The sequence below is a fragment of the Manis javanica genome, chromosome 10 (genome assembly GCF_040802235.1).
Source record: "Manis javanica isolate MJ-LG chromosome 10, MJ_LKY, whole genome shotgun sequence".
NCBI classification, from domain to species: Eukaryota; Metazoa; Chordata; class Mammalia; order Pholidota; family Manidae; genus Manis; species Manis javanica.
This window is the reverse complement of record NC_133165.1, coordinates 118,982,472-119,008,251: the sequence shown is the minus strand read 5'-3', so window position 1 is coordinate 119,008,251 and position 25,780 is coordinate 118,982,472. Positions and strand designations below refer to the sequence as shown.

Sequence of the window (25,780 nt, the reverse complement as noted above, 5' to 3'; positions counted from 1 at the left end):
GAATCTCAGTGGCAGGAAGCTTGGGTGGAGGGTGTGTGGTGTAGACAGCACACGAACCTAGTCTTGGCACTAAGGAGTCTCTGAAAGGGCTGCAAGGAATGGGTGGGAGGTGGGAGGGAGCAAGGTCCCCACAGGCTCTGGAGAGCAGAGCTGGGCTCAGATGCCCAGCCAGAGGACTTGCCAGGGACGCTGCCTGCCCACAAGCTCACAGGTGCAGCAGTGTGGCGGAGAGGGCACTTTTGGGGAGAAGTGACAGAAACCAACTCAAGCCAGCTAGGGCCAAAGGAAGTTTTCTCAGCCTTTGCACCCCGAACCCAACAGAAACAGACGCTTGCGGGGCCTTGTCTCCGGCTTGGTCCCCTCCATCTCTGGCTGGCTCCTGCAAGGCGGCGCGCCGTGGAGCGCAGCACTTCGTTCCCTCGTAGGTTTCTGCAACAGCACGAGCACCCAAACACAGCCCAGCGGGCCACGGGCGCCCAGAGGCGCCGTCTCCTCCCTGCTGTCCACCCCGCGCTGGCTGGGGCTTCCGCGAGGGGTCCCTCCGCACGCTGCACACCCCCAGGGGGCGCCTGGGTCCTCCCGCGTGGCCGGGCTGGCGGACCCCTAGCCGGGACACCTGTGGGAAGGGGCCGGGGCCCTCCAGCCTCCTCCACACCGACCGCGCCAAGCCCCGGACTGGAGCCCAGCGGCGGGGCCCGCCCCGCCTCCCGCTGTAGGAATCGCGAGCGCGCGACAGGGACCCCACGCACCGGCCGCAGGCCCGCGCGAGCCGCCGTTACCGGCCCCACCCACCCCTAGCCCGCGCCGGGGGCGCCAATCGGGGCGCGCCGCCCGGGCCCCGCCCACGGGAGGCGGGGCGAGCCGCGCAGGCGCACGGTGCGGCCGGGCGGGCCGGCTGGCTGGGAAGATGGCGCCGGCAGCCCTGGCCGTCGCGGCGGAGCGGGCCCAGGGAGGCCGGGCAGCGCTGGCCGGGGCCGGGGCCGGGCCATGAGCGCGCCGCCCTCGCGTCCCGGAGCCGCGGAGCCCGCCCGCGCCCCTCGCCATGGCGCGGCTCGCGGACTACTTCGTGCTGGTGGCGTTCGGGCCGCACCCGCGAGGTGAGTGCCGGGCCCGCGGCCGAGCGCTGAGGGCCGAGGACCGGGGACCGGGGCCGCGAGCTGACGCTGAGGGTCGGGGCGGGGGCCAGGGCCGGCGGGGCCAGGGCGAGCGTCGTCCAGGGCACCTGCCTGGGTCCGGGCCCGGGCCCGGCGTGGGGAGCGGCGGCCTCCCCGAGGTGCACCCAGTGGCGACAGGGCGGGCCTGCCCACCCCGCTCAGGGCAGAACCCGGTCGGAGGCACGTCGGCGTGGGCCTGGGAGGTGGGAGAGCCCCGGGGTGGCCCGGCCTCCGGCTGCCCGTGCGTGGGGTGGGCTCTGGCCACCCTGGTCGGCTGCCGGGTGGCTCTGCCTCCGCGGGGAGCGGACTGTCCTTTTGCAGCCCCCTCCCGACCCCCGGTGCCCGCGGTCTGAAGACTCAGGCCCTGTGCGGGGCCTCCGGGCCGGGCGGCTTGGTGGGACGCAGAAGAGGGCGTGGGGGCCCGGGGCTGCCTCGCCAAGAGGTCTCTGAGAGGGCTTCGGGGGCAAAGTGGGGCGGAGAGAAGGGCACTCCTGGCGTGAGGCCTGCCGTCCGCAGGCCCGCAGCCCAGGCGCCGAGTGGGGCACTGGCGCCCGAGTCCGGGAGGCCGGCGTCGAGAGCCCGTCAGCCCGGGCGGTCGCAGGAAGCAGCCTGACGGTGACATCAGCAGCCGCCGCGGGGAGCGCGGCTCTGGGCAGCGTGCTCGGTGTGCCAGGCCCCGCACAGCGCCTTGCGTGCGTGATCCCGCTGCTTCCTCCCGGCAGCCCGCCGAGGTTTCCCTGCTTCCTCCCCCATCTGTGGGGCAGTGCCAGGACAGAGGCCAAGTGCCTGGTCTGAGCCCCGGCAGTGGGTGGCCCACCGGAGCTGGCCCGTGTGCTCGGATCCCGCCTGCCCAGTGAGGGGCAGTGTGTGTCCTTGGCGGAGGCGGGGATGGCTGTGTGGGCAGGCCAGGCCCGACCCTTGAGTCTGATGTGGGGTGGGGTCCCGCCCGGGGTCCCGCCCGCGGGCTGTTCTGCTTCCTGTCGGCGTAGCCCTGTCACCGTCCAGCCCCCTCTCGCTTGGCACTTGCCCCTCCTCAGCTGCCGCTTGTCTGCATGTCCCTCCCTCCACGGAGGGAGTTCCCGGGGCCGGGACCTGGCCGTCTTCGTCCCCCAGGCCCCCAGTCCGCAGGAGGCAGGCTTGCTGCCTGTGTGGTGCAGGTCCGAGCAGGGGGCTGTTTGTGCCAAGCCACGTGTGGGGGGTGTGAGGAGGCCATGCCTGTTCTCCGAGGAGAGCAGCCAACGGGATCCAGGGAAGCAAGGCCGGTGGGCGGCAGCCCCGGGTTGAGGGGCCCCAGGCCAGGGGCCAGTGCAGGAGCTGCAGGGGCAGAGCCGGTGTGCAGATGACGAGGGTGATGCGGGAAGGGCCCGGGGAGGTGGAGGCCACAGGCAGAGGCCAAGGCGAGACGTGCTGACCGCTGTGGCAGCAGGGGTGGGCAGTTGGGGTGGCCAGAGGAGACTGGGAGGGCTCCGTGACCAGCTGGCTATGACAGGTAGGGGGACACCCCTGGTGTGTGTGGTCTTTGGGCAGGACAGGGGAGAAGGCTGGAGCCCCCAGGGCCTGCTCACTCTGAGTGGCAGGAAGGAATGATTTCAAGGATGTCCACTGCAAAAGTGATGGGGGACCATGGAACCCTGCATTCTGGGGTTGGAGCTGGTCATCCAGCCTCAGGGCCTCTCTCGGCAGGACTTGTCCATCCCTGTGAGGAACAAGCCCGAAGGCTGGGACCCTGGCCATGGCGCTGAGGGCAGAGCCAGGCTGTGTGGGGAAGCCTGAAGCAGAGGAGAACCTTGGGGCCACAGGTCCCTGCTTTGCCACCTAGTAGCTGTGACCTGGGGCTAGTCTTTGGCTCAGCACCTCAGTGTCCTCATCTGGAGATGTGATGAGCCACCAGACTTTCCAGGATACTGAGCATGAGGGGACACACATGTGACGCCACTCACACAGGAGGTCCGGGAAATGGTGGTGTCTCGCCCATGACAAGCGGCAGGTGTCGACACTGTAGGCACAGACGCAGTGGGCGCCTCTGGGAGGTGGAGGGCCCCTGTGTGCCCTCAGGCCTAGGACGTCAGGGCAGTGGTGCTGGGTCTTCTGGGATCAGTGGAGGGGTGGGAGTGGTGAAAGCCTCGTTCTCGGCCTGGATCTGGATGTCCTGTCCGGAGCTTCTGGATGCAGGGCCTGGGTACAGGAGTCCCACCCGAGGGAGCATTCTGGTGTCAGGGTTACCACCTGGCAGACCTCTCCAGGCAGGAGGGTGGGGACAGGGCTGGACCGGACCCCTGTTTTCATCTCAGAGAGTGTGGGCTCCTCCCTGGTGATTTGGGGGAGCTCCTTCACCAAAGACCTTCACCCTGGCTCTGAGGACATCACAGGGGCCAGACAGACCACCTGTGTCCAGCCGCTGGCCCCAGGGGCCCCGACCCTAGTCAGCTGACTTAACACCATGTGGCCAGTGCCTGGGGTGTGTCTTTGGGAGCAGGAGAGACACTTAACCTGACAGGTGGCCATGTGAGTGTCTGCTGGGGGCGAGGGGCTGGATATGTTCCGGTGCTGGGGGCAGCCTCCTGTCCACTCCTTGAAGCATCTGAGAAGACCTTCCATCCCAGGGCTTCCTCGAGTCCTGACCGTGCTGAGCCAGCTGCATTCCTGGGCCCCATCTGCTCCCTCGCCCATGTTCCTGCCCTCCCTCTAGAGCAGGTCGGGGCTGTTTGGGGTGGCCTCAGGTGACTGCCAGCCCCCGCCCTGCAGCTGAGGGGCCAAGGCCTTTGGTCAGAGCCGGTCTGGTCTGACTGGGAAAGTTGGGGAAGCCTACTGGGGAGGCTGTGGCCCCTCTGCACATCTGCTGCTGCCATGGCTGGCAGGGATCTCCTGGAGTCTTGAGTGTGGAGGTCTGGGTGGCTGGAGCAGCAGGAGGGCGCCTTCCCTCAGCCTCTGCCTATGGCTGAGCTAGTCCAGGGTCAGTGCCGGGGGCAGGGGATGGGAAGAGGAGGCTGCCGTCCTCCCTGGCCTGTTCGTGCTGTCCTGGGGCGGCCCCCCAGCGTCGGAGCCTGGCGCCGGTGACAGGCGCTGCCAGCAGATGGCAGAGCGCATGCTCTGGGTCTCCCGACCGGCGCTCAGGCCTGCAGCCCGCACGGGGCTGGCTCTAGGGCTGTGGCTGCAAGAGGAAGTTCTCGTCCCATCTGTGTCTCGGGGGACCTTGGTGTCCTTCCTCCTCGGCCCCCCAGAGGCCCGCCCTGTGGCACACAGCTGTGCTGGGAGGGTGGGGGCGGCTCTGGGAGAGCGGCAGTGCTCCCCCCCTGCCAGGATGCGGGCCAGCAGCCAGACTGCAGTGTGGCCCCCGGCACAGAGCTGAGATGTGGGCTAGGGTCTCAGAGAAGGGTGAGGGGGAGACCAGAAGTCAGGGCTCCTGGGGGTGCCCTCCAAGGGGCCTGCTGTGTCCTGGTCCACTTCTCCTGAGGAACCTGTTTGCTTTGGGGTGGGAGCGGGCTTGGGTGTGGGAGGGTGGCCATGTTGCCATCTGTATGCATTCCGCAAGTCCCAGTCAGGCCACGGGCATGCCAGACCCAGGTGCAGAAAGGGACATGGAGGTGCTGCCTGCTCACAGAACTCCTGTCTGGCTCAGCAGCCAACAGGTACACCAGGGAAGTGGAGGATGGTTCTGGGGGTCCCACTGCAGGCCCCAGTCTCTGGCACAGTGCAGAGAGCTGCCTGGAGGGAGGGACCTCGCTGGGCTGAGACTTGCAGGCCAAGTCCTGGGCTGCCATGGCCCCAGTAAAGATGTGGGGGGGTGCTCGCTCACCCTGCCCGGCCACCTGTCTGTGCAGGCAGTTGGAACAGCCTGAGGCAAGTCTCCAGTTAGTGCCTCGGAGGGTGGAGCCCTGCAGGTGGGAGTTGTTTCACAGGGTGGGTGGTGGACAGTGTCCAGTCAGTCTGCCTGCCCAGCCTTGGGAGGGAGCCTGTGGGGCAGAGGCTGCTGTCCCCACCCGTACACACCCCTCTTCCTTCCTCCACTTGCTTCCTCGTGGCAAGAACTGGGTGAGCCCTGTGTGCCAGCCAGGCTTGGGCCCACATAGTTGTTTGGGGCTGCCTACACATCAGCCCTCGGGGGCAGACCCACTGCTCAGGGTTCGCTAGCCAGGCCTGTGCAGGAGACCCTGGGGGGGGTCTTGGTGGGCCATGTGGGTGCTCAAGTGTAGCAGCCCTGGTAGCAGCAGACACCCGTCCCTCTTTCCCCGTCTGCCGCCTCTCCTCAGGGTGTCTGTGGTGGGCGGAGGGGGGGAGCAGGAAGCTGAGGTTTTGTGAGTCAGTCATGCCCCCCGCCCACCCCCTCCCCACCACAGCAGCCGCCAGCGACCTGCCTGCTGCTCTGACCTCCTTGCCTTCCTCATGGGTCAGGAGGGTGGGTGGTCTCCTGAGACCGCAGCCCCACTGCTCTGCCTTCAGGGGGCCTGGGGAACTGGTGTTGTCAGGCTGCTGGGGTGTTTGCCAGTGCCCGTGGGTCCAGGCCTGTGTCTGGGCCCCAGCTCTGTCTGAAGCTCCTGGGCTGGTTCAGGTCACGATGGCCCAGCTGTGCTGGACGCGGGGCTGTGTCTGGCAGACCCTCGGAGGCTGCACAGTGGCCTCCTGGGCTTTGGGGCAGGCCCTCCAAGGGGTTCTTGCTGCGTGCACTCCCCTTCCCTGTCTGCCCTGCTTTCCTGCCGTGTGTGGGGGTGTGGGCAGCAGTGCTGAGGCTGGTCTGAGCAGAGGGTGGGGACCTCTGTGCCTGGGGACCTGGGTCTGGCTTGGGAGGTAAGGGTGGGGAGGCTTTTGTCTTGCCTGCCTTGCCCTGCTGCTGTGCTGGGTGGCAGCTAGAGGAAGAGCAGGGACCCGTGTCCTTGCTGCACAGGCCCTGCAAGGTGACTGGGGCCCCAACACAGTCCTCTTGGTTTGCCTCTGTAGGGGTGAGTCAGAGGCCCTGCCCGTGTGGACTGGGAGCGGTGCCCCAGTGGGGTAGGGAAGGGGACCAGAGGGGACCCGGTGTGATGGGTTCCAAGGAATGGAGGGAACACACACACTGGGGGCTAGCCCGTGGGGATGCAGTGTGCCCTGGGCATGTGCAGGGACATGAACCTCCCGCCCCCCACACTCCAGCACCCGTCCCTGGCCCAGTGAACCCAGTGCTGCTCTTGGCAGTCCTGGTCAGGGGCTGTGTGCACAGCGGCCTGCAGGGAGCCCCCCATTCCCTACTTCTCAGAGTTACTGGTCCCCAGCACTTGGGCCCACTCCTTCAGTGGGTGTCCTGAAACGAGGTCCCTACCCATCCTGCCCACTGCCACCCATCTCTGGGTCCTGCTGGCTACATTCTGGGCCCCGTGCTGGGCCAGGCACCGAGTGTGGTGCCCACTGTGCTGGTGGAGCTCACCGGCTACCAGGCTGGGCAGTTGGGCCGAGTGCCCGAGCTGGGTGGCTGTGGGGCGGTGCAGAGCCACTCGCTCCCAGTGGAGGGGCCCGTGCTGGCTGGCTATGCTGCAGGCTGGAGGTGGGTTCTGGCTGGGGCATTCCCACCATGGGGTGGGGTGGGAGTAGGGAGGGCCCTGGTTTGGGGTTTCCTTGCTCTTGGTGCCAGGCCCAGCCAAAGGGGCTCTTCTCTGTGCTCTCCAGGGTCCCTGGGGTCTGGGGCTGCCTCACGACCCCTCCTCGCAGGACTGTTCTTAGGGAAACGAGGCTTGGTGCCAGATGAGGCGAGGGTGGGTGTGATGTATCCATCTGAGACCTCTGAGGCCAGCTGGGTGCAGGTGTGGGAGGTGGTAGGTACCCTGACCATCTGCTCCCGTCCTCAGGGAGTGGGGAAGGCCAGGGCCAGATCCTGCAGCGCTTCCCAGAGAAGGACTGGGAGGACAACCCGTTCCCCCAGGGCATCGAGCTGGTAAGTTGGGGGTGCTTTGTGGGGGCCCAGCAGTAGCTGGCACTTGGTCCTCCAGGACTGAGGCACCTCTGTGGTGCCCGGCCCCCACTGGGTGTGAGATCCCTGAGCTGAGGTGGGGGAAGGGGTGTCTCGCTTGTCTGGCAGGGTGCTTGGTGCCCATGTCACAGCGAGGACCATGTCCTGTGTCACAGGGCCCTTGCCCCACAGTGAGGCCGAGGTGGTCACTCCCTTTCACGGGGGTGCTGAGGCCCAGGTCATAGGGCAAGGTGCTGCCTGCTGTGCAGGAGCTCAAGGGCAGGGCCACAGGGAGCTGCTGCTGACCCCGGACCCCTCCTTCCCTGCAGTTTTGCCAGCCCAGTGGGTGGCAGCTGTGTCCTGAGAGGAACCCACCAACCTTCTTTGTTGCTGTTCTCACTGACATCAACTCCGAGAGGCACTACTGCGCCTGCTTGACCTTCTGGGAGCCGGCAGATCCCACACAGGTCAGCTGGGAGGCTTGGGATACAGCCTGCCCGGGGCTGAGCCTCTGGTCATGGCTGACCCCCTTGCATCTCCCCAGCTATGCTGGTCTGGGACCCCAGCCCTGCGAGGCTGGGATCCCAGGAGAGGTCCTTTCCAAGTCAGCCACGTCCTCCTGGGCTGGTGGGATGTGCCTGAGCGCCGGGCGAATGGGGCTTCTGTCCACAGGAAGCGGCCTGCGCCGAGGACACTGCTGAGAGGGAGGAGGAAGTGGACGAGGGGGATCCTCTGCGACTGTCCCCCTCGGTGCCTCATCCGTCTGGCCGACTGTTTGCACCAAAGACACTGGTGCTGGTGTCTCGACTGGACCACGTGGAGGTGTTCAGGGTGAGGTGGGCAGCCAGGCCATGAGGCAGGACGTGGGCTCCTCCTGCTGGCTGTCACCAAGCCTGTGTGCGGTCCTTGCAGAACAGCCTGGGTCTCATCTACACCATCCATGTGGAGGGCCTGAGCGTGGGCCTGGAGAACGTCATTGGGAACCTGCTTACGTGCATCATCCCCCTGGCTGGGGGCTCCCAGGTGGGTCTAGAGGCAGGTGCTGTGCATCTGCAGCCACATGTCCCCCAGTGTGAGGCTGTGGGGCGGGGTCTGGTCTGGCCTGAGCATGGCCCCAGGCCGCAAACTCTCCTGCGTCTGGTGCTGCAGACACACCTGTCACCCTTCCTGGCCCTGCCTGCTCCCCTGTGTCTCCTGGGTCTCGCCTGGCTCTGTACCTGCCTTCCTTCAGTTTCTCTGTCCCTTTGGTCGTTGGATGTGCCTATTTCTGGATGTTGGTGTCAGCTTGTCTGTCTGCCCCTGGCCCATGCCCCCACGTGTGGGTGTGTCTAACCGTGTCTCTCTGCCCGTCTGTCCTGTGCAGCTGGACTCTGTTGAGGACGGAGTGGTACGGATTCTTTGTTTCTTCTGCCCACCCAGGCCCCGTCCCTGCCCCAGGTCAGAGGCCCTGAGCTTTCTCTGCAGCACTGCTCAGGCCGGCAGAGGCCAGGCATGCCTGGTCCCTTGGGTGCTGCCTGTCCTGGACAGCCCATCTGGGGTCTGTCAGTCCACCAGGCCTTCTGAGGCCACGGAGCTATGGGCTGCTGTGGGGCTGGCTGGCACAGTGAGCACTGGTGTCTCTCTTTCCCGCAGAGAACCATCTCGCTGGGGGCTGGTGACCGGCAGGTCATTCAGACCCCGCTGGCTGACTCGCTGCCTGTCAGCCGCTGCAGTGTGGCCCTGCTCTTCCGCCAGCTGGGTGAGCCTGCCGTCAGCCCCTGCACAGCCCTCCCTCTCCTGTCCCCAGGGGCTGGTGGTCAGAGGTCGAGGTCCTGCCTGTCTCAGGCAGGTGCCTCCAAGCCTGTCCTCTCCCTGCAGGCATCACCAACGTGCTGTCTCTGTTCTGTGCCGCCCTCACGGAGCACAAGGTGCTCTTCCTGTCTCGCAGCTACCAGAGGCTCTCCGACGCTTGCCGAGGACTCTTGGCCCTGCTCTTCCCTCTCAGATACAGGTGCCCCTCCTGGCCCCACTGCCCCCAGGCCCCTGGCCTGCCTTGTCCTCGTGGGGCTTGCTGTGCTGAGTCCAGGCCTGTTGCAGCTTCACCTACGTGCCCATCCTGCCGGCGCAGCTCCTGGAGGTCCTCAGCACTCCCACGCCCTTCATCATCGGCGTCAACGCTGCTTTCCAGGCAGAGACCCAGGAGCTGGTGAGGGCCCTGCCGTGTGCTCCTCGCTGCTCCACGCCCTGCTCTCTGGCCTGTACATCCCTGACCGTGCGTTCCCTCGGCCCCCAGCTGGACGTGATTGTTGCTGATCTGGATGGAGGGACGGTGACCATCCCCGAATGTGTGCACATTCCACCCCTGCCAGAGCCGCTGCAGAGTCAGACACACAGTGTTCTGAGCATGGTGAGGCCTCGGGGAGAGCCAGGCAGGGTCCCTTGGCAGCAAGGGGACCCCAGACCTGGGCTGGTACGCCACTGCCCCTGCTCCCTCTGCCCCTGCAGGTCCTGGATCCAGAGCTGGAGTTGGCAGATCTTGCCTTCCCACCACCCACAATGCCTGCTTCCTCACTGAATATACAGGTGGGGCTCATGGCAGCTCTGGTGCAGGGGACTTGCCGCCCCCACCAGCCCTGTGCCCTCTCCTTTGGTCTGATGGCCAGCTAGCAGTGCCAGGCATGCTGTGAGGCTGCCCCTTCTGGGCTGGTCCCGGGGACTGTGGAGGGTGTGCAAGCCTCTGGGGGTCCTGTGCAGGGTGGGTGGTTAGTACCGAGTCTTAGGGGGCTGTTGTGGCTTTATGTGGAGGAAGAGAGTAGGGGTGCAGGAGTGGGCCAAGTGCCCAGGAGGCCTGGCAGGATGTGGATGGGCAGGTTGGGTGGAAGGCTGTCTGCAGGGCCTGGCACTCACCTGCATTGCCGTGCCCAGGACAAGGAACTGCGTGCCGTCTTCCTGCGGCTCTTTGCTCAGCTCCTGCAGGGCTACCGCTGGTGTCTGCACATGGTCCGTGTCCACCCCGAGCCCGTCATCCGCTTCCACAAGGTAGGCTGCCCGGCGGGGCTGGCTGGAGGCAGGCAGGTGGGACAGAGCCAGCGGGGCTGACCTCCTGGTATGCCCCAGGCAGCCTTCCTGGGCCAGCGCGGGCTGGTGGAGGACGACTTCCTGATGAAGGTGCTGGAGGGCATGGCCTTTGCAGGCTTTGTGTCGGAGCGTGGAGTCCCCTACCGCCCCACGGACCTGTTTGATGAGGTGCACACCCCCCAGTTGGGAGGAACCCCTGCCCCCCTCTCTCTGTCCTGGCCAGCCCATCTGATCATGCCTCTTCCCCTAGCTGGTGGCCCACGAGGTAGCACGGATGCGGGCAGAAGAGAACCACCCCCAGCGAGTCCTGCGTCATGTCAAGGAATTGGCGGAACAGCTCTATAAGAACGTATGGCAGGGAATGCAAGCGGGTGGGCTGACCTACTGAGGTCACTGTGCCGTGCCACCTGTCCACGCCTGCCTGTGTCCCCCCAGGAGAACCCATACCCTGCCGTGTCCATGCATAAGGTCCAGAGGCCAGGGGAGGCCAGTCACCTGCAGCAGGCATCCCGGCCATTCCCCCGGCTGGACGAGAGCATGGTGCAGTGGATCGTGGACCAGGCCACAGCCAAGATGCAGGGCGCGCCCCCCACGGTGAAGGCTGAGAGGAGGACCAGCGTGCCCTCGGGGCCCCCCATGAGTGCGTGACAGGGAGGGAGGGCCCTGGGTGCAGCCCGGGGTGGGCACGAGGTCAGAGGCGTTGATGCTATCCGCTCCCCAGCTGCTATCCTGGAGCGGAGCAGTGGGCTCCATGGCAACAGTGCACGCCGGCTTGAGGTGGTTCGAAACTGCATCTCCTATGTGTTCGAGGGGAAGATGCTCGAAGCCAAGAAGGTGAGGGTGGCCAGGCACAGCTCTGGTGCAGGAGAGCCTCCTCGGAGGAGCCCTGGCCTTGTTCCTCTGCCAGCAGCTGGAGGGAGGTGGGCTGGCAGGAAGGGCAGGCGGATGCCGGGTCTCGGGTCCCCTGCTCAGCACAGCCAGGCAGGGCCTGCTGGGGAGGCTCAATGACGTGTATTTACTTCAACTTTTAGACATCACAACACTGTGAGGGTTTTTTCTAAGTTTCTCCTTCATCCTCCACAGAAACACGTGCAGGCCCATGTGTGTGATTTCTTTAATTCGTAGAAACTAGAAACCGCTTAGAGTCTTGCCATGTGGTACTCACTAGTACCGTGGGGTCTGTTGCATTTTCTGGCTGTGTGGGCCCCTGTGAGGCACCCAGTTCTTCCACCACCCCTGACAGGGGCCTGTGGGCCCCCCAGCTGTTTCACAGTGAACAGCAGAACAGACGTGCGGCCTGCTGGACACCGAGCCAGCTGCCGGCTCTGCGTTAGATTTGTGTTTTCTGGCCCCTGGCCCTGGCTGGCCAAGGGGCTGAAGCCTTGAGCCAGCGGGTGCTGGAGCTCAGGGCCATGGGGCCTTGTCCCAGAGCATGTCTGCACGCTGGCTTGTGAGCGTGCGGTGTCCGTCTCTGTGAGTGTTCATGTGAGTGGAGGGCTGTGTCTGCCAGCGGTGGCAGCTTCTGCAGGGCAGTAAAGCCCTGGAGTCTGGGTTCCCCTTCCCTGGGTGCTTAGAGCCTGGGCTCCAGCATCCCTATGTCCCCACTGGCTGTGAGCTGGGGCCTTCCCTGCGCCTCCCTCCTGCTACTCCAGGCAGGTCACATGGCCCGCACGCAGGCCTGAGCCCTCCACCCTGTTTCTCCCTGTCCCCAGCTGCTCCCAGCCGTGCTGAGGGCCCTGAAGGGGCGAGCGGCCCGCCGCTGCCTCGCCCAGGAGCTGCACCTGCACGTGCAGCAGAACCGAGCGGTCCTGGACCACCGGCAGTTTGACTTTGTCGTCCGCATGATGAACTGCTGCCTGCAGGTGTGTGTGGCAGGGGTCAGGGTGGGCAGGGGCTCCCTAGTCCACCCACAGAGGGGCGCCTCCCGGCACCTTTGACAACTGGTCTATGGCATGGTGTGGGAGCCCCTCGCCGGAGCTGGTGCAGACAGCTCGTGGGTGATGGTGGGAGGCTCCTCTCCGGCGGCAACACCAGGTGGGGCATGAGGGGCCCAGGAGGCCCCGACGGGCTCACGGCTCTGCCTTAGGATTGCACCTCCCTGGACGAGCACGGCATCGCAGCTGCTCTGCTGCCCCTGGCCACGGCCTTCTGCCGGGTGAGTGCTGGGGTAGCCCGGGACCCTCCCCCAGCCCTTCTGCCACACCTGGTGACTCCCACCTGGCTTCTGCAGAAGCTGAGCCCGGGGGTGACGCAGTTTGCATACAGCTGCGTGCAGGAGCACGTGGTGTGGAGCACACCGCAGTTCTGGGAGGCGATGTTCTACGCAGACGTTCAGACCCACATCCGGGCCCTCTACCTGGAGCCTGCCGAGGACCAAGACCCCTCACAGGTGTGCGGGGACACCCTGGGCCCAGGAGGACGGGGACTGGCATGGCCCCGGCTCACCTGTGGCCCCACGGCAGGGAGGAGAAGCGCCTGCACAGGACGAGCGCTCTGCCCTGGACGTGGCATCTGAGCAGCAGCGCCTGTGGCCGACCCTGAGCCGCGAGAAGCAGCAGGAGCTGGTGCAGAAGGAGGAGAGCACGGTGTTCAGCCAGGCCATCCACTACGCCAGCCGCATGAGCTACCTGCTGCTGCCCCTGGACAGCAGCAGAAGCCGGCTGCTGCGGGAGCGCGCGGGGCTGGGTGACCTGGAGAGCGTCAGCAACAGCCTGGTCACCAGCAGGTGGGCAGGCCATGGGCTTGGAGGGTGGGATGGCCTGGGGGTAGGGGAAGCGGGCCTGTGCCCACTGTGCCCCCTTCCCGGCCCAGCATGGCGGGCAGTGTGGCGGAGAGCTATGACACAGAAAGTGGTTTTGAAGACTCGGAGACCAGTGATGTGGCCGGTGCCGTGGTCCGCTTCATCAACCGCTTCGTAGACAAGGTCTGCACAGAGAGTGGGGTCACCAGCGACCACCTCAAGGGGCTGCACGTCATGGTGCCAGGTATAGGGGCCGGGTGTGTGAACACTGCCCTGCCCGGCGGGTCAGTGCCCAGGCCATGAGAACTGCTCTCTCCCAGACATCGTCCAGATGCACGTTGAGACCCTGGAGGCCGTACACCGAGAGAGCAGAAGGCTGCCTCCCATCCAGAAGGTGAGCAGGATGGCCGGGCTGTGGGCACCAGGGCCCGGGCTGTGTCCTGAGATTGCTTCTGTCCCTGAGCAGCCCAAGCTGCTGCGGCCACGCCTTCTGCCTGGCGAGGAGTGTGTGCTGGATGGCCTGCGTGTCTGCCTGCTGCCGGATGGACGTGAGGGGGGCGCAGGCGGTAGCGGTGGGGGGCCCGCACTGCTGCCAGCCGAGGGTGCCATCTTCCTCACCACCTACCGGGTCATCTTCACAGGGATGCCCACCGACCCGCTGGGTGAGCCCTTAGACCCTCCTGTCCTACCCTCCCTCCCCTGCCCTCTGCCTGGGTCCTCAGGGCGAGTTGGGTTCTTCTTGTCTCTCCCTGCACCTGTGGCTCTGGTACCCTGGGTTTCTTTGACCCTCCCCTCCTTCCCCTAACTCTGTGCCTGGCCTGCTGTAAGTGGGGGAACAGGTGGTGGTCCGCTCCTTCCCTGTGGCTGCACTCACCAAGGAGAAGCGAGTCAGCGTCCAGACCCCCACAGACCAACTCCTACAGGACGGGCTGCAGCTACGCTCCTGCACATTCCAGGTTGGTGGGGATGGGCGCTGCAGGCATCCAGGCCCCCACCCTGTGTTTACAGGCCACATCAGGCTGGGTCTCCCTGGGGCATCTGTGAGTTTCCAGGGTAGGCATGGTGCTTGAGCTGTGGGTCACCTGCCTGTGACGTGTGGCCTTCGGGGCTTTCCCCTTCCTTTGTGGAGCCCCAGCTCAGTCCATGTCTGGACTGTTGTGTGAGCCCAGCACAACCCAAACGTAAACAAAGACTGAGTTCCTCGGCCTCACAGGCACATGCAGTGTGGCGGGCAGCTCTGTCCATGTGCCTACTTGCTCCTGATGCCCCTGTAGCAGGACACACCTCACCAGCCCTGGGTGTGATGGCTCCGCGGAGAACCCCACAGCGGGCCTGCCTCCATCCTGTTAGTTATGCCTCAGCTCTGGGGACACGGCATGGGGCATCCCATAGGCTGCCAGCGCCCAGGGATCTCTGACGTTCTGTGTCTGGCGCAGCTGCTGAAGATGGCCTTCGACGAGGAGGTGGGGTCTGACAGCGCTGAGCTCTTCCGGAAGCAGCTGCAGAAGTTGCGCTACCCGCCAGACCTCAGGGGCACCTTCGCCTTCACCCTGGGCTCCACCCACACAGTTGGCCGGCCACCCCGCACTGCCAAGGACAAGGGTCCCTCCCTTAGGTGTGGACCAGAGCGCTTGGCCCCCACTGCACTGCCCAGAACTGTGTGCAGGGCCCACGCTTTTCTTAGCTGACCCCGCACCTACCTCCCGGCAGGACTCTTTCTCGGAACCTCGTGAAAAACGCCAAGAAGACCATTGGGCGTCAGTATGTCACTCGGAAGAAGTATAATCCCCCGAGCTGGGAGCACCAGGGCCAGCCGCCCTCTGAGGACCAGGAAGATGAGATCTCAGGTGGGGGTGGATGAAGCCCTGGGTGGTCTGGGCGGAGGTTTGTGTGCAGGGCATGGGTCTGAGTGGTCTGTGGGCGATGACCCTGTGTGTCGTCTGTCCTGCCTCAGTTTCGGAGGAGCTGGAGCCCAGCACGCTGACCCCTTCCTTGGCCCTGAAGCCCTCGGACCGCATGACCATGAGTGGGCTGGTGGAACGGGCATGCTGCCGGGACTACCAGCGCCTGGGCCTGGGCACGCTGAGCAGCAGTCTGAGCCGCGCCAAGTCTGAGCCCTTCCGTGTCTCCCCGGTCAACCGCATGTACGCCATCTGCCGCAGGTGAGCTCAAGCTGGCTGGCGGGAACTGGGAGGGTGAGGGCAGCGTGGCCACCAGCGTGAGCAGGGGTGGGCTCTGGGAGGCTGGGCCTGTGAGCACGTGGGGGTGCTCCCTGTGCCCTGCACGTCCCCTCACCCTCAAACGTCCACCCTCGCAGCTACCCCGGGCTGCTGATCGTCCCCCAGAGTGTCCAGGACAACGCCCTGCAGCGCGTCTCCCGTTGCTACCGCCAGAACCGCTTCCCCGTGGTCTGCTGGCGCAGTGGGCGCTCCAAGGCTGTGCTGCTGCGCTCAGGGGGCCTGCACGGCAAGGGTGTCGTCGGCCTCTTCAAGGCCCAAAACGCGCCTTCTCCAGGTACTGTCTCTGCCCCCCTGCCGTGTCTGCCTCCCCGCCCCTGGCTCGAGCTCTGCCTCCTCCCTCAGGCCAGTCCCAGGCGGACTCCAGCAGCTTGGAGCAGGAGAAGTACCTGCAGGCTGTGGTCAGCGCCATGCCCCGCTACGCAGATGCTGCAGGTCGGAACACCCTCAGCGGCTTCTCTTTGGCCCACATGGGCAGCCATGGTGAGGGGCACTGCAGGGCGGGAGGACATTTGGGGGTGTGAGAGCATCATGGAGGGCTGGCAAGTGGGCAGAATGTTGGGTGCAGGTTGAGGGGAGGGCCCAGTGTGAGACCAGGTAAGTCCCGAGGCCCAGCCCTCACCAGTCCTCTCCTACTGCCTCCCTGAGCTCCTTGGCTGCCATGTCTTTCCTGCCCACAGCCTCGGGCTTCTGAGGCACCGGACACAGCACCCCCCAACCACCATGGCCCACCCCATCCTGGCCATCTTACCGCCTGGCCTCTGACCCATTGGCCTCTCTGCCCTGGGTGTCTGTCCCTGTCCTCACATGGGCCTCTGTGCTTGCTGGACCCGCTGCCCTGGCTGCCAGAGCCTTGGGACCTGCCCATGCACCCGTGCCTTTCTGGCCGTCCTTCAGGGTGGGGTCCCGTTATCCCAGCTCGCAGAGGGGCACCAGACCAGAGGCCATTAGCAAGCCTTGCCCCTCACCGCTGGCATGCCTGTGTAGGGCGGCCCCCGGAGGTGGGTGGTCTGGGTGACTCCAGGATCCCAGGTTGGGGAGGTGATCCATGCGTGTGCTCACTCTGCGAGAGGCTTCCAGATTTGCGAGGTCCCAGAGGGCATGTGAGAAGAGGCTGTGTTGGCCTCTGGGGGTCTCCTCCTGGGCAGCTGCCTCTGTGCCTCGCCTGCCCACTCCTGCCTGCACTTTGCTTCCGTCTGGCCCATCCATCCCTGCCCCTCCCATCTTCCCAGCCTGACCCACTGCCTCGTTCCTGGTTTCATCCTGTCTCCCTGCCTTACCCCAGCTGATCCATTCCCCCTCCTATGTCCCTGTCTGACCCCGTCAGTCCTGCCTGGACCCTCGCTGGTGCTCTGGCCCTGTCTGGCTCTTAGACTCTTGGCCAGGCTGATAGATGCTAGGGCTCCTCGAGGCTTGGTCCTTGGACCTGCGACTCCAGCTACCGTCTTGCCCATGTTGGTTCTCTGGGCTCAGGGCCTGGTATCCGGCAGCATTTGTCTGCTATGAGGTCGCACTTCCCCACTGGAAGCAGGGGCCTGGGAAGCCTGGCCAGTGGCCCAGATGCTGGTCCATCTGCCCCACCCCGAGTCCTGGCCTGTACTCAGCAGCTGTGGTCACAGCGTCCAGCTGGGAGGCCCCTTTCTGAGACCCTCTCCACACTCTGGCTGGTACAGGTGTCACATTGGTCCCTGTGCCCACACCCATGCTCACCTGCCTCAGCTCCCTTGCACTGGGCTGCACGGGCAGGTGTGGGGCCTGGGTCTCATCCCTGAAACCGTGCCCTCCCTAGCTGAGGCCTGTGAGTGAGCTGACCACCCAGATATGCCATCCCCCACGGCCAGCGGCCCCCGCCCTGGCCCAAGCAGGCCACCTGTTCCTCGGCGCCTCCCGGTGGCTCTGGCTGCAGTGGCTCCTGAGCCCACAGGAGTCTTCATCCCTCCCTGGCATGGCCTGAGGAGGGGCCTCGCACGGGCCCTGGTGCCCCACAGACCTCTGCTCATGCTCAACAGGGCTCTGCTCTCCCTTGGGCACGGGGACCAAGGGCGGGGCATCTGCCGTCACGGCTGCTCCCTGCAGTGCCGTCCTGGGCAGCTGCAGACCTGGCCCCTTGCTCTGGTGGCTTTTGGTTTTCTAGACAACAAAGCCTGTCACTAAGCAGGCTGCCTGTCTTCCCGCCTTCCGCCCCCTCCAGAGTTCTGTGTGCTGCCCTCCCTGCAGGATCTTTGGTTCCCCAGTGCCTGTATCTGCCCCTAATGTTTTTGGGCATCTTTATTCCCAAAGCCCATTGGTGCTGCCTCCTTGTCTCCTGCAAGTTCAGGGCATGGATTGCCCAGGGGTGTCTGGAGGCTCAGCTCACCTCAGCTGTACCCAGTTCCAGTCCAGGTTCTGTCCACATGACATGGACATGCTGTGTCCTTGCAGTGAGTGACAGTGTGGTGGGCAGGCACTGCGCTTGTCCGTGGTGACTGCTGTGCCAGGCCCAGAACAGTGCCCTGCTGCCACCTCTGTGGAGGCAGGTGAGCCCCACAGGGCTGGGCAAAGGGTCTGGAACCCAGAGACCACTGTGGAGCTTGCCCCCTCAGGCTCCCTGTGCCTCCAGGCTGGGCTATCCTAGCCTGCGAGCCTTGGGCCTAGCCCTGGCAGGCAGGCAGTACCACTTGGCCCGGCACTACCCCTGGGGACCAGGCCTGCCTGTGCCTCAGCTGAATGGCTTTGTATCGTTTTGGGCCAGGAGCTCCTTTTCTCTGGGCTGTGTCTCATGAGCCCCTCCTGTAGCTGTGTGCTTGGCAGAGGCTACCTGTGGCCACGTGCTGTGAACCACTCTGGGCGGTGCTGTGGGGGCCAAGGGTACAGGGGCAGGCCAAGGAGAAGACCTTGGAAGGACTTCCCAGGATTTCTCCTCTTCTGTGGTCCTGCCTGCGTGCGGCTGGGCCCTCTGTTCCCTGGCCTGCCCCTGGTGGCCCAGAGAGACTTGGTGCTGACCCCTGCTGTCACCAGGGTCTCTGGGGAACTTGGTGGAAACCCAGTCCTACACCTGTTGCCTTTGGGCCACAGGCCCCCCAATGCTGGGCACCCCCTCGGGCCTGTGGCCAGGCCTGAGCCTTCTCTCTGCTGTGCCCCCCAGTGCCCAGCCCCCGAGCCAGGGTCACCACGCTGTCCAACCCCATGGCGGCCTCGGCCTCCAGACGGACTGCACCCCGAGGTACCGTACTGGCCATGCAGGCCGGCTCCCCCACACCTGGTGCTGATGGCCCCATGTGACTGAGTAGTCGTGGGCACTAACGTCCCCCCACACCTGGCACTAACGGCCCCTTGTCACAGCCAGCATCACCCAGCCCTCCCCACAGCCCTGAGCACGCACTAACAGCCTGATGCCGGATTCCCACCCCAGCCCCAGCACTAATGCAGGCACAGGCCCCCTCCTGGGTCCCACCAACCTTCCCAGCCCTGCCCCTGGTGCTCAGCCCCAGGTAAGTGGTACCCTAGCCCTGCTCGGGCACTCACGTGGTGTTTTCTGTGCAGGTAAATGGGGCAGTGTCCGGGCCAGTGGGCGCAGCAGTGGGCTCAGCACTGATGTTGGCTCCCGGCTAGCAAGCAGAGACATGCTGGGTGCCCCCCAGGCCAATGGGACCCCCCCCGACCCAGGCTTTCTTCGGCCCCAGCGTGCAGCGCTCTACATCATTGGGGACAAAGCCCAGCTCAAGGTAACTAGGGTGGGTGCACAGGGCAGGAGGGGCCTGGCCCTGGGTGTGTCTGACCATGGTGGCATCCCTCAGGGCGTGCGGCCAGACCCCCTGCAGCAGTGGGAGCTGGTGCCCATCGAGGTGTTTGAGGCCCGGCAGGTGAAGGCCAGCTTCAAGAAGCTGCTGAAGGCGTGCGTCCCTGGCTGTCCCACGGCCGAGCCCGGTCCGGCCTCCTTCCTGCGCTCGCTGGAGGACTCAGAGTGGCTGGTCCAGGTCTCTGCACTGACCCTGCCCCCACGTGGTTAGGTCAGCCTGGGGGTGGGTGAAGAGGCAGGGAGGGGCCATCCGGGCACCCCCTACGTCCTGGGCCCCTTCCCCCCAGGTCAAATGTATAGGGTCTTGGGTGGCCTATCTGGCTGTGTTGGACCCTGCAAGCGTGTGGCCGCCACTGGCTACTGGTGGCTCTGGGCAGTTGAGGGGACGCCAGGCCTGGCTAATAGGGCATCTGCTCACTGCCAGGGTGGGGCCGGGCATTTCAAGGACCAGGGTACTCTCTGGTCCTAGAGGGTCGGGAGAGTGGGAGGAGCCATGCTGGGGTGGGTCGTGTGCATCGGCTGCATACCTGGGTCTCAGGGCCTGGCTGGGTGCTGGGGTGCCGGCTCCAGGAGGTGCTCAGGGGCAGCTGGTTCCCCAGATCCACAAGCTGCTGCAGGTCTCGGTGCTGGTGGTGGAGCTCCTGGCCTCGGGCTCCTCTGTCCTGGTGAGCCTGGAGGACGGCTGGGACATCACCACCCAGGTACGGGGAGGGCCGCGGGCCGGGGGGGCCAGGTGTCCTGGGCGCCCTCCTGACGGGCTGGCAGTACCGGCAGGTGGTGTCCCTCGTGCAGCTGCTCTCGGACCCCTTCTACCGCACCCTGGAGGGCTTCCGTCTGCTGGTGGAGAAGGAGTGGCTGTCCTTTGGCCACCGATTCAGCCACCGTGGCGCCCACACCCTGGCTGGGCAGAGCAGTGGCTTCACGCCCGTCTTCCTACAGTTCCTGGACTGTGTGTACCAGGTGAGCAAGTGACCAGGCGGGTCCCTAAAGCCTTTTGGCCCCTGGCCTCTGAATCCTGAACCCTGAACCTACACAGGTTCACCTGCAGTTTCCCATGGAGTTCGAGTTCAGCCAGTTCTACCTCAAGTTCCTTGGTTACCACCATGCATCCCGCCGCTTCCGGACCTTTCTGCTCGACTCGGATTACGAACGCATAGAGCTGGGTATGGGCGGTCAGGGACAGGGGTCGGAGTGGGTGGCCTTGGGCTGGGGCTCAGTGCTGCCCCTTGCAGGGCTATTGTATGAGGAGAAGGGGGAGCGCAGGGGCCCGCAGGCGTGCAGGTCCGTGTGGGAGTATGTGGACCGGCTGTGTAAGAGGACACCCATGTTCTACAACTACATGTATGCGCCCGAGGATGCTGAGGTGAGCCGGGGTCTGGTCGGGGCAGGCAGGCTTCTCCTGGCCCAGCTGCTCATGCGAGGTCCCCCATCCCCCAGGTCCTGCGGCCCTACAGCAACGTGTCCAACCTGAAGGTGTGGGACTTCTACACTGAGGAGACGTTGTCTGAGGGCCCCCCTTATGACTGGGAGCTAGCCCAGGGGCCACCTGAGCCCCCAGAGGAGGAACGGCCTGATGGGGGCGCTCCCCAGAGCAGGCGCCGGGTGGTGTGGCCATGCTACGACAGCCGCCCCCGGGCCCAGCCCGATGCCATCTCACGCCTGCTGGAGGTATGCACAGTTCCCCATCCGACGCCGCGGGTGGGGGGGGGTGTGGGCCCCGCGACCCTGAAGGGCACTGGCTGTGTGTCTGCAGGCAGTAATGTCCAGAGGCTGTTGTATGAGCCCCCAGCTCTCAGACATGTCAGGACACGGCTCTTTGCTCTGGGTACACGTGCTTTCCCTGGCCACCTGTGGGGTTGGCCCAAAGGGAAGACAGTTTTCCCTAGGGTCCATTCCTCCCCTCTGCCACGCTGCCGCCTCCCACCCACCCCACCAGGCTGTACCTGGCTGTCAGCCACACCGAGGTTTGTGGTGGTCCGGGTCCAGAGCCTGCCCCACCCACCTCATGTGAGCAGCGGCTCTTCTGGGTTGTGCCTCGCACGCCCTTCAGGGTGAGATGCGCCTGTGGGCCCAGAAGCCCGGGGCTTCATGTTTGGGGCCTCCCTCTCCGTTTGCCATCCTTGGTGGGCGTGTCTGCTTGGCCTCAGGAGTCGGGACCCAGCAGGGTGGAGACTGGAGGAGGGACGAGGGCCCCAGGGTTTGGGGGTGGGAGCCGGGTGGCCTAGAGGGCTGCACTCCAGCGGCCAGCTGCCCCAGGTAGCCCAGCAGCCAGGGCTGTGGCCTCTGATGCAGACCATGGGAGAACCGCACCAAGAGGTGAGACCCATTCCTCATCTTCTGCTGACCTGAAAACATCTGAAACATGTCCAGTAAGCCTTTATAAAGGGCGTTCTTATTGGACGTAGAATTCTACGAAGAATTGACGGCGATCCATACGCAGCAGTTTGAAGCTGTCGCCTCATTGCTCCCTGGCTCGCAGTGTTTCTGATTAAAAGTTGATGCTCGTTCTTATCCTCGTAAACTGTATGCAGTGTCGCCCTTTTCACCTCTGACCACCTTTAAGATTTCCTCTACATCTTTGGTTTCCTCAGTTTGACCATAATGTGGTTTTTCTTTGAGTTTATTCTGCTCAGAGATCTTTAGGTTTCTTAAATCTATGGGATGATAGTTTTCATCAAATTTAATACATTTTAGGCCTTTTTTTTCCCCCATTCAGTAAACATGCAGATTTACTTTAAATCAGTTTGGTACACGATACAAATTGTACCAAATTTCTAAATGCAGCAGTGTCCATGCCACAAGTATATGTAAGGCAAAATAAGGTGTTTTGATAGAATTACATCTCCATGAACAAATCTGAGGAAAAAATCTAAAAAGGTTTCCATATACCACCTGGATTTTTTTAAAGCTGAAATTATTAATGGGTTTTATAGTGAAGATTGAACACCAAATTGCTTAAAGAAGGGGAGAAAGGCTGTGAGTTCCGCTGTGGGGGCCCTTCTTGCCAAACCCGGTTTCACGTTGTGACTTTCTGGTAAGAGAATCCAGATCATTTCACAGAAATGTGTATGTGTTGACGATAATGTGCAGCCATGTGTTCATACCTAGCTAAGTTGCAGTTATGCCGTTGTAGCTATTTTTGTCACTTTCAAAGGAGCAGAAATTCTGTACATTTTCAAATGATAGGCCATTGTTTCTTTGACTCTTCGAAAGGTCTCTCTGCTGTCTCTCCCTCCTTCCTTCCGAGACTTCATTGTCCTCAGGCCACCAAGGCCCTGTTTGCTTTTTCTTGCCATCTGCCCCCTGCAGTTTATCTGGATGATCCCCTTTACAGGACCTGTCAAGTCCCCTGCCCTTCCCTTTCTTGTTTTAATATGCTCTAAGCCTGTCTAATGAAGTTTCATTTTAAATGATGTTTTTTGGCTTTAGAATTTCCATTTCGTTCCTTTTTACATGTAGTTTTCATTCTCTGTAGAGATTCCCAATTTGCTCAACCATTATGTCCATCTTTTTATAACAACTTTTTTTTGTTGAGTCTGTTTGCTGATCTCAATACCTATTTCATTTCTGATTCTCTTTTAACCTTCCCCCCAAGTATGGATTTCATTTTCCTGTTTTCTTGTCTAATAATTTTTTTGTAAGTATAATTGTGGATTCTGCATTATTGAGAGTCAAGATTGTGTTGTCTTGAAAGAGTTTTGGGTTTTATTCTTGGAGGCAGTAATGAGCTTGTGGGTCAGCTTGACCTTTTCAAGGGTTGCTTCTAAGCTTTTGTTAAGGGCTTTGGAGAAGCCCTCCTTCCAGGTCTAGAGGCGCCTTCTCCGAAGACATGTTAGGGGTGGTGTGCATCTCCATTCTGGCTGCTTGGAATTCTCCATCTTCCCCGTTGTATGGCCGTCAGGGTTTGGTTTTAGCGCATAGCTGCTCAGTAGCTGCTCTCTGCCAGGACTTGGGATACCTTTCCCTGCACGCGGCAGTTAATTTGGTCAAAGACTCAGGGACGCCTCCAGAGCTCCTGCCCGTGCTGCTCTCCCTTCCATGTGCACCAGCAGCCCCGTGCAGCCCATCTCGGCCGCCTCGGTTCACAAGACCTGGTGCTCTTTGGCTCCATCCCCCCACCCCCACCCCCCCGACCAGGCAAAAAGCTGGGGAGCGTGGGGCTCCTTGGTGTGGCCCTGTCCCAGGGAGCCTCACTTGCTTCCTGCCCCCGTCCAGTTTCACAGCTGCTCGTGGCAGGAGGGCTAGTGCAGGACTGACCGACTCCCTGTGGCTGGAAGCGGAGTCCACCTGTGCTTTGCAGGGAGCATGTCTTCCCTGGGGGCTGGCCGGGGGCTTGCTTCCCAGCAGCTTTCCCGCCTCTCCTGGGGCTGTGTGTCTGCTTGTCCTGTTGGGGACTGTGCTTGCTGTCCCCTGGTTATGCCTTCTGTTACCTCTCATCTGTTTCACAGAATCTCCCACTGTCACCTCCCACCCGCTGCCTCACCACCGCCTGCACCTCATGTGCACCGTCTCCCTTGCCTGCGTTTTCCACCCTTTGCTTTTCCACGTTCCACCTGGATGTTAACCTCTGAGTGACATGACATGTAGTTGTAGTTGACATGATTCTCCCCCAGGAGCTGCAGCGGCTGGAGACGGAGCTGGGCCGCCCTCCCGAGCGCTGGAAGGATGCCTGGGATCGGGTGAAGGCCGCACAGCGCCTGGAAGGCCGGCCAGAGGGACGTGTGAGTGGGGTAGGTGGGGTGTGTGTGTGTGTGGGGGGGGAAGCTGCCAGCAGGGGGAGGCTGCCTGGCCCTGACACAGGCCCACCCTCCTGCCCCCAGGGCACCCCCAGCTCCCTGCTGGTGTCCAGCGTGCCACACCACCGCCGCTCGCTGGGTGTGTACCTGCAGGAGGGCCCCGTGGGCTCCACCCTGAGCCTCAGCTTGGACAGTGACCAGAGCAGCGGCTCAACCACATCTGGCTCCCGCCAGGCCGCACGCCGCAGCACGAGCACCCTGTACAGCCAGTTCCAGACCGCCGAGAGTGAGAACAGGTGTGGGACTCCCCTGGAGCACCTCTGAGCTGGGGGCCTGGAGTCTTGGACGGGTCTCAGATGGGGCCAGGTGCCTCTGGGCAGCTTGTGATTGTCTCAGTGGGAGGATTTGTGGGAGTTTCTTAGGGAAGGCAGGGTGGTGGCCCGAGTCTAAGCTGCCAGCTGCTGAGGAGCATCAGGTTGGCTTGGAAGGGGTTTGGGATGCAGGACCAGTGACCATGGCCAGGCCATGTGTCTGCAGAGGGGCAAGGATCAGGGGGTATTTGTGAGGGCAGGCAGGTGCCAGGTGAGGTTGATGCAGGTTCCCCCTGAGTCCAGGCCTGGCAGGCTGCCTCCCACCCTCCAGGCCTGGAGGGACCACATTGCCACAGTCACCTCCCTGGGCCTGCCTGCCATATGTCCTCGTCGGGGGGCACCTGCCCTCAGACCCTGAGACTGGTTTGGAACCTTCCGTGGTGTCTTGTCATGGGAGGGCCGGGGTCCCTTCTCTATCTCCTTTCCAGGGACAGTCCCAGGCTCTCTCTGTGGTCCCTGGCCAGGGCTCCAGCCCTGGGTCAGTTTGGAAGCAGGAGCCTTGGTCTTGTTGCCGAGGTGGGGCTGATGGTGGGGGCAACTGCCGGGGCATGACCTCGCCAGGCCCTGATGGATGGCGTGTCCCTGGCCCTGTAGGTCCTACGAGGGCACCCTGTACAAGAAGGGGGCCTTCATGAAGCCCTGGAAGGCCCGCTGGTTCGTGCTGGACAAGACCAAGCACCAGGTGAGTGGGCAGCAGGCGGGGGCGGGGGGGAGCAAGGGCCCTACTCTGACGCCCTGCTCCCCCGTAGCTGCGCTACTACGACCACCGCGTGGACACCGAGTGCAAGGGCGTCATCGACCTGGCCGAGGTGGAGACTGTGGCGCCAGGCACCCCCACCATGGGTGCCCCCAAAACTGTGGATGAGAAGGCCTTCTTTGACGTGAGCTGGGGCTGGGGCACAGGAGACGGCTGGGTGGGGGCTCCGTAGAGGGGGGCAGTGGATTCAGCAACCCGCCGTCCCCAGGTGAAGACCACGCGTCGTGTTTACAACTTCTGTGCCCAGGACGTGCCATCAGCCCAGCAGTGGGTGGACCAGATCCAGGGCTGCCTGTCGGATGCCTGAGCCCAGCCACTCGGGCGCCCCGTGCCCAGCCCAATCCAGACCACCAGGGGTGGGCAGGGCCCCAGCCATGTTTACAGACCCCGCCCTCACAGTATTGAGGCCCCACCCCCAGACGTGTGTGTACAGCCCCCGCCTGTCCCACTCGCGGCTCTACAGGACTCTGGCTGAGGGCAGCAGGTGGCCATGGTACAGCCTGGCATGGGCCTGTAAATAGTCCACCCCCGCCCAGCCAGCCGCAGGCAGCCCGTTCCTGGAACCAGAGTCTATAAAGAGCTCACGATATGCCATATGCCTGCGTCTCCTCAGCCACTCTGTCCAGAGCCAGCCCACGGGTAGGGGCTGATGTGTCAGGAAGTCCACTATCCTGGGGGTGGCTTCATCCAGCCTTGCCTGGTGCCTAGGTGCCAACCCCCCCCAAGGTGGTCTTGGGCTGGCACAGCCGGAGAGGAATCGCCACCCAGGCACCCTGGGCAGGTCTGAGGGTGCGCTGTGAGGAGCTCGGGCAGGTCACGAAGGGCGGCAGTGCAGTCCTCACGCACCCCTGGGCGCAGACGGGCAGGGTGGGCGTGGCTACAGCGCTGCTGTCCTGGGTCAGACGAGGGTCGTGTGTTGGAGGACTGGGAGGGGTCCCTGGGAGTGAGGGCACTCCAGGACGTGGGCGGCAGGGGGCTGCGTGAGCGGGTTCATGTGTTTACGCGGGGGCCTGATGACCTCCATCCTGGTAAC

General features: G+C 63.9%; 1 protein-coding gene across 9 annotated transcripts; it reads left to right on the top strand.

Annotated features, from left to right (window-relative positions):
* The first annotated feature begins 893 nt into the window (after nt 1-893).
* Nucleotides 894-25,343, top strand: SBF1 (SET binding factor 1). 9 transcript variants are annotated; one of them, XM_073214084.1, is made up of 41 exons: nt 894-1,097; nt 6,971-7,056; nt 7,401-7,538; nt 7,744-7,902; nt 7,984-8,094; nt 8,704-8,809; nt 8,929-9,061; nt 9,148-9,256; nt 9,344-9,457; nt 9,556-9,633; nt 9,976-10,089; nt 10,168-10,296; nt 10,379-10,477; nt 10,564-10,768; nt 10,850-10,962; nt 11,841-11,990; nt 12,215-12,283; nt 12,359-12,517; nt 12,591-12,853; nt 12,940-13,112; nt 13,189-13,262; nt 13,335-13,530; nt 13,697-13,824; nt 14,305-14,483; nt 14,579-14,715; nt 14,823-15,030; nt 15,186-15,382; nt 15,451-15,588; nt 18,230-18,307; nt 18,628-18,809; nt 18,882-19,061; nt 19,483-19,584; nt 19,658-19,843; nt 19,920-20,046; nt 20,116-20,246; nt 20,321-20,551; nt 23,497-23,604; nt 23,773-23,915; nt 24,585-24,672; nt 24,740-24,871; nt 24,956-25,343. In XM_073214084.1, the coding sequence occupies exons 1-41, from the start codon at nt 1,043-1,045 to the stop codon at nt 25,052-25,054; spliced, it is 5,607 nt and encodes a 1,868-aa protein (XP_073070185.1). In that variant the 5' UTR covers nt 894-1,042; the 3' UTR covers nt 25,055-25,343. The 9 variants fall into 9 exon arrangements, with proteins under 9 accessions (XP_073070185.1, XP_036862531.2, XP_073070183.1 ...); XM_037006636.2 differs by having other exon boundaries at nt 23,704-23,915; XM_073214082.1 differs by having other exon boundaries at nt 23,497-23,613.
* Nucleotides 25,344-25,780: the final 437 nt, after the last annotated feature.